The sequence below is a fragment of the Elephantulus edwardii genome, unplaced genomic scaffold (genome assembly GCF_000299155.1).
Source record: "Elephantulus edwardii isolate Elephantulus edwardi_28Jun2011 unplaced genomic scaffold, EleEdw1.0 scaffold00006, whole genome shotgun sequence".
Lineage (NCBI taxonomy): Eukaryota > Metazoa > Chordata > Mammalia > Macroscelidea > Macroscelididae > Elephantulus > Elephantulus edwardii.
In genome coordinates, this window is record NW_006399756.1 from 30098984 (window position 1) to 30108749 (window position 9766).

At 36.5% G+C, this 9766-nt stretch overlaps 1 protein-coding gene across 1 annotated transcript in view; it reads right to left on the reverse strand.

Annotated features, from left to right (window-relative positions):
• Window positions 1-9766, reverse strand: part of FAM178A (family with sequence similarity 178, member A) — a 45015-nt gene that overhangs the window by 26358 nt on the left and 8891 nt on the right. The window contains exons 5-8 of the mRNA XM_006880019.1: window positions 5739-6724; window positions 4706-4776; window positions 2489-2611; window positions 805-972 (exon numbers count right to left, since the gene is read on the reverse strand). Coding sequence (XP_006880081.1) covers window positions 805-972; window positions 2489-2611; window positions 4706-4776; window positions 5739-6724 — 1348 coding nt within the window. The remainder of the gene's footprint in view (window positions 1-804; window positions 973-2488; window positions 2612-4705; window positions 4777-5738; window positions 6725-9766) is intronic.

The window sequence follows — 9766 nt, forward strand, 5'->3', positions numbered from 1 at the left end:
TCAGTGCCCTTCTCCAAAACATCTCAGAGGATCAATTCTTCTTCTGCCATCCTTAGCCACTGTTCAACTTTTAGGTACAAAGGAACTATCAGAAAACATCACAGCTAAGATCGGGCACACCTTAGTCTTTAAACTGGCATCCTGACTCTCCAGCACTTTAGAAGTAAACGTCATTAAAACCGAGTACCAGAATCAGTGACATTTCCCTGCATCTAAAATACTGTGTACTGATTGATTACACCAGAGTAGGCATTGTAGTTGAGACTGCCTTCCCTTCTTGTTAAGAAAACTCTGGGCACACTGGCTATCCAGAGTAAAATTCACTACTCAGCCTCCTCTATGGCCATACTGATTAAGTTTGAAATAATTAACTATAAATGAAAATGTTGTGTGAGATTTTTAGTAACTTGAATATAAAAGCACTTTTGTAATAGTACCTGTGATGGGGGTAGTGGTATATAAAGATAATATGGTAAAATCAACATATTAGCTGTGTTTCCTATCTCAGAATTTCTTTCTCATAGTATGTATTTTAAGCTTTTTATTTTTACAGTCAATGTTACTATATACTGATCTTAATCTCAACTAATAAAAGCATGTGATATGCTAAATAATTATCCTACATTGCTGCTGCTTATCATGAAAGAAAGCACAAATCACGGGAAAATCACAATCATAGGAAAAGCAATAGGAAGCCAGATATGTTTATAGTCATAAATTACAGCCTTTTAGAAATTAAACCAGTTATGTAGCTTTTTCATCTTCTATACAGAAAAAAGGTAAAATGTCTGTTTTTCTACTTACTTAAGAATAAGCTTTTCTACAGCACTTTGCCCAACAAAACCAGAATTTCTTAAATCCAGAGTATGTTGATTAAAAATTTTTCCAGAATCAAGGAAATGAATTATCTCTTCACCTGGATGATGATCAGGAATAGCATCAACTGTAACTGAAAATTTCTTTAAAAATTCCCTGAAACATAAAAGAAGGTGGTGCTGAATACTGAAGTTGTATTGCAAATGACTTTGTACTTAAAAGGTGTATGCAAGGAAAGCTCTTCATAAAACAAAATAATTATTTTATTGTTGGTTTATTTTTTTGTGAAAATTACATAGCGAGTCTTTTGACTCTCTTCCTCCAAACTCATCAATGACATGAGTTAACACTTTTCACACTATGTCAACATTCTGGTTAAATGCGTTCTGCTTATTCCATTTCCAGCTTTCTATTCCTTTCCCTTCTCACCTGTGTTTTGGATTAAATATTGAATTTTTGAACTCATATAGATAGATGTTTAGTAGAACACTGATCCAACAATATTTATTATGATATCGGGATAGTTTTGATTCAAAGTTTAAAGAGCATCTCAGGGTAATAGTTTGAGGGAGTTCGCTGTTCTCATGTGGCACATTAAATATGGCCATTTTTAAGAATTGAAAAGAAAAATTTTCAAGATTACTGTTAATCTTAGAAAGATTAGCATAAAAAAGTATTCTAGTATTCTGCTTCCCTAACTCTTTGCTAGTAGTTAGTCCAAAGCCCCTGTGCACCTGTGTGAGCAAGAACAAAAGAATTAAAGACATAACTTAGCCCTTACATTTCTGCCTTCCCAATCCATCAAGATAGTTAAGAATTCACCATATTCATTAGGTAAATAACCATCAACATCCATTTACATTACAAAACAGTATTAAAAATGTACACACTAATTTTCCCACACACTTAACCTGGGTGATGGGAAGGCAACATACAACGGAGAAGTTCATTATTATATCACTAGGGATAGAGAGAAGCACATAGATACAGACATTAAAGATAAAAATTATTACTTGTACAATCTTGCATCAATAACAAGCATAAATCTTTAAGTACACACACAGGTAGATAAGCAAAAAAAGCCATGGGCAGGTAAAATGGACTACAGCCATGATCATACATTTATGTCAGATGATGGTTCTCTATGTCTATTTTTGTGTGCTGTAAAAATATCCACATGTATAGGAAAGTCAATAGCCAGCAAAGTTATGTAAACTTTTTATTCATAATCAAACACTCTGAATGTCAAGTCCTAAGGTCTTAGGACCATAGTGTAAAGGAGACATAAAAGTTAATTATCAACATAGTTAAGAAAACTTGTGTTCTATATTCTACTTTAGTGACTATCAACTAAGGTCTAAAGGATTATGAGCTGCTATGTAAGATCCTTCTCTTGGTCTGTCCCTGTCTGGAACAAAGAAGAATGAAGAAAGCAAAGATACAGAAACAATTAGTCCAAAGGACTAACAAACCACATGAACTTCAACCTCCACTACCTTGAGACCAGAAGAATTGGTGTCTAGCTACCACTACTGACTTATTTCAGAAGAATCCTGAAGAGAGTGGGAGAAAAAGAACAAACAAACTGCCCCTCCTCCCTGCGTAAAACAACTTAAATCTTAGTAGGTTACTACAGGTAGTATTAAGTATTACATTATGAAAAATGCTCTACCTGTGCTCTTCTAAGAGGTCATCCTCATCATCTGTACTGTCTTGATCCCCAATTCTGAGTGGAGATCTAATGCCTCGGCCTTCCCTTATATCTTCCTGTAGTTGCTTTTGTAGTTCATCTAGCCTAAAATGGAAAAAAATGCCAGAAAAAAATTTATTTTAAAAGTTTACATCTAAACGAAGCATAAAGAAAAAAACCTTCTCATTATATGACAAGTTTTATTTAACAATAAGTCAAATCACATCTTTCAGAAATCATTTCCCAATATACAATGTAGTGTATCTTCCCCATTAAAACACAGAAAATCTATTTTAGGTGTTGAACTTTTACCCAGCTACCCATGTGGTATTAGAATAATATTCTACACATATGAAACATGACTATCTTTAGCTTAAATTTCCAGAATAATCATCTGTCTGCAATATTTAGAGGGAGGGGAAAAGAGTTATCATCATTATCACAACACTTAACTACTACTCAATTTGGTGATTGACAAGGCCTGACAAGGACTTTAATTACATTACTCTCTCAACCTTGTAACAGACACATGAGGTAGTTTATTATTATCCAATTTCATAGATGGGGAAACATCAGAAAAAGCTTAAGACTTGCTCAAACTCATTTGGAGCTAAGATTCAAAGCCAGACAGTCTATCTCCCAAGTCCTTATTCAAACCACTTCTCCAGGATCATTTTAATCAAGCTTCTTATTCTCTGCCCTAGTTCCATACTTCTCCAAACCAGGTCACCTATCTAGAACAAAATAATCAAGCCTGCTGCCACTTAAGTCAATTCTGACTCATAGTGACACTTTACTGGGTTTCCGAGGTTGTAAATATTTACTGAAAGAGACTGCTCAGTGTTCAGCCAATGAGGAAAGGGCATTGCCTTTCTTTTTACCATTAATCACTTCTCAATAAATGTGAGATCCCACACACCAAAAAAAAAAAAAAAAAAAAAAAGACGGCTCAGATCTTTCTCCCACAGAACATCTAGTAGATTCAACTGATGACCTTTTAGTTAACAACATGATGCATAACATACCACACCATCAGGGCTCCTTACCCAGGTACAGAATGTTAAATAATCAGTAAATGTACTACTGTATCAGTACAGGAAAGATCATTCAACAAATCAGACTAGCACTGCAGTCTTTGGTCTGCATGGTATTCAATTTTAGATTTATGCAATTTCAGGTTTCACATCACTAATCAATGAACTAATAAAATAATAAAACAATCTTATAATGGAGGGAGACAACTCTGATCTATTAAATCTCTGCAAAATTCCTGAAGTTAAGGTCCTTATTTATCAATGTGGGATACATACACCAACTTCCATGCAATCGACTCAATGAGCTTTTGGTAAAATTCTAGTATCAATAAGGCCCTTCTCATAAGCAAAAGCAGTGTGTAACAATTTCAAGAAGGGTCTGCATTGACCCTCGAATTTTCTGATTTCTTTGTGTGGTGGTGGTGGTGACTGTCATTAAGTTGGGACCGATCCATAGCTGACCTTCCAGTGGGTTTTCAGAGGCAGTTAACTGCACGGGAGGAAACTACCTAGCCGTCTCCTGTGGAGCAGCTGGAAGATTCAAACTGCATGCCTTTTGGATTGCAGTACAGTTTCTTACCACGCGGCCACCAAAGTGTGTAGTGGGTAGAAAATAATAGTTAAAACTTTATACTTTTTTTCTTTAAAAGAATTACAAAATAATGTCGGTTATGCTGGTTGTAAAACTTGGTGTTAGCAGGGACACAAATGTTTAGAAAAATTATTTGAATCAAGATTTTCTGGTATCAGTTGGACATTGCTTGTGTTAAATGGAAAATCATCTTTAGTATCAGTTGTTAGGGGCTGTCAAGTATAGCTCAGTGACCCTACAAACAATGGATCTGAACTCTGTCTATAGCATCAGTTATATACTATAAAAACCTGTATCTTGTGTTCTAGAGTACAAATAAAACAGGGAACACAGTATAACTAACAATAGTGATAGCATAAAGACTATAATGGTACGAGTAAAATACGCACACAATTTTTCCTAACTTCCTATTCTAAGTGAAAAGAAAGCCACAGTGAAGAAAGTAAAACAGATGTGTACCCATAGGTCAACTCTGAAAACCTGTGATGGTTAACTAATGTTAAGTCTCATATAAACCACACCTCAAACATATAATATGCCAAAATTAACAAACCAAGCATGATGCTAACTAACCTTTGAGTGTCTTCCATCTCCTTTACTAGACGCTCTAAAGTATTTGTGTAAGTTCCACTAGGAACATGTGCCTAAAATAAGAAAATTTAGAAACACTTTACAATATAACTCAATAGAAGATTTGGGATGTTTTAAGTTATTCAGAGTACTAAAAATTCTATTTTCTTTCAATAACCTGACCTAGGATACTACCTTTCTTATTGGAAACTTTTCACCATCATGCTTTAATTAAATCTACTATTTTGTACTGCAGGCAATTTAACCATCTATAGGAAAGGGACTACTTATAACATCCTGGTAGTCTTAGTTACAAAGAACTGACTACAAACACCCAAGTGTTCAGTGGCTACCCTGCATTTACTTTCCAATTCTGTTTTAGCAGAATAACACTAATTTTTAGGTGTTACCAGGTAATACTAACACCTTCCCCACCAAATTTTACAGGCATTTCAGAATTCCGCTAACTCCCAAGATAGAATGAAGCACTTTATAAATAAAATTGCACACCACAATTAACAACATTTCTACACTCTACCTTTATTTACAGCAATGGTCTCCAAAGCAGGGGGTGTGCAAGGTGATCCATTGGGGTGCAGGAAGAAAATAATAGAACTTCTATTTATATGGAACTTCTATAGAAACTCCAGAAGAACTTAGTCTATAGTAACTTCTAAATAACTTCTATAGGAAAACACTTATTCTTCTTCCTTTTAAGTTGTTTTGCATGTTTTAGAAAGTATACAGTAGTATAGTGGTACATGTATAGAACCTAGAAATATACATATATTGGAATACATGCTTTATTGTTTTGTAAGCTAATAAAAGTTTATGTGATCAAAAAAGTTTGGAGACCACTGATTTACGTTAATAAAACTAAAGATATCAGAAACGCATTAGTCAAACATGTACCAGGTTTAGTTCCAGTATGAGATGTATCAAATACTAAATGTTAAAATAAATTTAATAATCTATTCTTTCATTGATCAAAACCCATGTTTCCCAGAGTAAGGATAAATATCACAGAACCACTTACTGTATAATCTGATGACTGAGATCTAAGTCCTTTGGGAGGAGCAGAAGACTTTCCTGTAGATGCAGGGGTATGACTGAAGTTCAAAGCCATTATTTCTTCCAGTGATTTTAATGTTTCCTCTTCTTCATCAGTGTCTAGGTTGTAATCTAAACTTTCTTCATCACTATCAAAATCAACCCTTAGTTTTCTTTTCAGTGCACTGCTACCTGCATTGGCATTTCCTGAACTCTCTGTATCTGCAGGGGCTTTATCATATGGAGTAGAGCTTGGGATACATGGCACAACTTCCAAAGCAGCTGGAGGAGACTTGGCAGGAGTGCCATATTCTGAATGCAAAGATTCCCCAAAAACTTTCCCTGAAGATACATTAGAATCATCCTTATAAGTCTTTGCTTTGTGTTCCTTGTGTTTGGAGGACTCTGTAGAATGCCCAGAACATTCTCTATTTGAGGAACGTTCTTTATCTTTCTTAGAGACCAGAAGAGTGCAATTGTCAGCATTTACTGGTACCCGAGAGGAACCAGCATTTGGAAAATGGGAAAGTGAAGGTAGATGATTAATCTCCTTTGAGGTTACAGAACTAGTAGTTTTGTGTTTCTGAAGGTTGCTTGGTTTCTTAACTGCAGATTTTTCCTGAGGTAAAGATATGTGGGGTTTCTGCATTTTAGTCTCTTTGGTACTTGTCACTCGGATCTGGTCACTATTCCTGCAAGAATGGTGGCTGGAGTTTGAAGGTGCCAAGTCTGAAGAGGAGCGATCAGCTTCATCATTTAGTTCCTTGGAGGATATATCTTCCAAACGTAACACATCACCAGGTGTCTTCAATGCAATGTGTTTTATAAACTGCTCTTTCCGACGCGGTCCATCAGAATGTTTCTCAGGGAAAGACTCTTTTGATCTTGGTATGATAGATTCTCTTGTGCTTTTCAAATCTGAATTCAAAGAGTTCCTTTTTCTTTTGTCAGGGACCTTATTCTTAGAGCCTGCTAAAATTTAATTTTTGCCAGATTAGTGAAAAATATACTTTCTTATCTTAGTAAAGGTTATTCAATGAGTGAGTAGAACACTCTGAAGACATGTTTAAATTCTAAAACCTTAGGCTGCGACGATTCACCATGTATAGCACGAGGAAAAAAGTTTTACTATTATTTATTAACTGACATTGTCAAAGAAATATTTAAAAAATGCATCGTTGTACTAGAAAAGAATTCCAAAGGCATTTTACTAAAGGTAGACATACTCTTCTTTAATCAACAACTACCTAGTTCCAGAACATTGAACTGTTCTACATTTACAGATACAGTTCCTTAAACACATGTAGAAGAATTAGGTGAAGGCAGACAAACTTTAATTTCTCAAAAAAAGAAAATAAAAATTCATCACATCTTTCCCCCTAGTATCTCATTACTATTTATTCTTTCCCACGAGCAATCTAGTCTTCAGTTGTCTACGTATATTGGGAGTTCCATTCTAAAGCACTTAAATAACCACATATATTTTCATTTATCAGTCTAAAACTTTCTCTTATTGTGCTGAAAAAAATACTGCATTAATTCACCCTTAACACGTTGCCGCACACTTTTAAATTGACGACCATGCTTAGAAACATTTTTTCGATGTATTACCGTCACTTGCGGCAATGTGTTAATATTTACTTACTATAAGTAACTATTTGAATAATCAGTATTCTAAAAATCAAGTGTCCCTAAATCAAGTTTCTGTCTTAATATATCCCTACTCCCCAAGAGTTCAATTAAAAAAAATGAAATCAAATGTCAAAAAAAGTAATTATTTGGATAGCTTGAATAACTCATCATCCTGAAAATTCCATTTATAATAATTGAGAATTAACCAATCAATCTATATAAACACATTATCTTTATCTCCATTTTTTTTTTAAATCTCCATTCTTTTTTTTTTAATGTTTGTACTGTCAAATCTGATCTGACTGTTACAGGAGGCGATTGTTCCTCCTTCTTCAGCAGAGCATCTGGTGGATTTGAACCACACACTTCTGGGACTGCAGTGCAGCTTCTTGCCACTAGGCCACCAGAGCGCACCTAATCTCCATTCTTTTTTTTTTAATTATTATTTTTGTGTGAGTGTACCGTCAAATCAGATCTGACTGGTACAGGAGGAGATTGTCCCTCCTTCCCAGGCAGAGCATCTGGTAGATCCGAACCGTGAGCCTCTGGAATTGTAGATGCAGCTCCCTACCACTAGGCCACCAGAGCTCCCCTGATCTCCATTCTTATAGCTAGAACATTACCTAAAAAAAAAAAATCAGTCTGGGCTGACCCAATTTTTAGTGGTTAAACTGGGGTCACTTACGGTGCAGGAAGAGAAAGAAGACAAATGACTAAGAAAAAGACAAGGTAAACTTAATTTTAAGTTTGGGATACAGCTATCTAAAGAGCTGCCTATAAGTTTTATTTTACTTCCCTACAGAAATCAGACAATTTACATGTAGGTAGTAATGAGGAGAGATCCTACTGGCTCAAGAACTGGGTGTAAACCAGTTGAATAGCCAGTAGTGTACTGCTCTGCTAACTTAAAGGCCAATCATCTCCAGCAGCTCAAATCCATCCGCAGCTTTGAGGGAGAAAGATGGGCAGTCTACTCCCATCATTATTTACAGCCCTGGAAACTTGGTGGAGGGTATGTGTTAGATTCGATAGCACCGAGTTTTAAGCGTGGAAATGTATAGCATTATTAGCTTATTAAAAGCTTCTACATCTGAAATTAAAAGATGAACCAGTACCAAAGGCAGGCTTCCCCTCTGGAAACTCCATATGGCAATGAATTAACTTAGAAAAAATTTTATGACTTACACCTGGGAAAAGTTCATGCTGCTCTGAAGGAAATAGCAAAAAATAAGGCCCCAGGAATAGATGGTTTACCAACTGACATATTTCAGCTAATGGATGCTGCCCTGGACGTGCTCACCAAGTTTTGTCAAGAAATCTGGAGAACCGCCACTAGGCCAACTGACTGGAAGAGATCTATATTTGTTCCGATCCCAAAGAAGGGTGACCCAAAAGAGTGTGGAAACTACAGAACAGTATCATTGATTTCACATGCAAGCAAGATTCTACTGAAAATTATCCAAAAACGACTGGAACAGCACATTAGCAGAGAACTGCCAGAAGTCCAGGCTGGGTTTAGAAGTGGTCATGGTACTAGGGATATTGTAGCTGATGTTAGATGGATCTAAGCTGAAAGCAGGGAATACCAGAGGAATGTATATCTGTTTCATTGACTATGCAAAGGCATTTGACTGTGTGGACCATAAGAAACTGTGGCTGACTCTGAGAAGAATGGGAATCCCAGAACACTTGATTGTGCTAATGTGAAACCTATACTTGCACCAAGAGGCAGTCATCAGAACAGAGCAAGGAAATACTGCATGGTTCAAAATTGGGAAGGGCGTACGCCAGGGATGCATCCTATCTCCATACCTTTTCAACCTGCATGCAGAACGGATTATCTGGGAAGCTGGGCTCTATAAGAAGTGTGGCATCAGGACTGATGGAAGATCTATCAACAATTTGCGTTATGCAGATGACACAACCCAGCTTGCTGAAACTGAGGAGGACATGAAGCACTTGCTGCAGAGGGTCAAGGACTTCAGTTTTCAATATGGATTGAGGCTCAATGTCAAGAAGACAAAGAGTCTCACCATTGGACCAACTGGCAGCATCAGGATGGATGGTGCAGAGATTGAGATTGTTCACAGCTTTAGTTTGCTTGGCTTGACGGTCAATACTCTTGGCACCAGTAGCCAGGAAATTAAAAAAGACGTATTGCGATGGGAAAGTCTGCTGTTAGGGACCTTTCCAGAGTTCTCTCTGGAGACTAAGGTGTGTCTGATACAGGCCATGGTCTTTGCAATCACTTGTTAAGCATCAGAGAGTTGGGCAATAACTAGAGAGGATAGAAGGAGAATTGATGCCTTTGAGCTGTGGTGCTGGACAAGTGTTGAGGGTACCATGGACTGCTAGGAAAACAAACAGATTCATCCTGGAGAG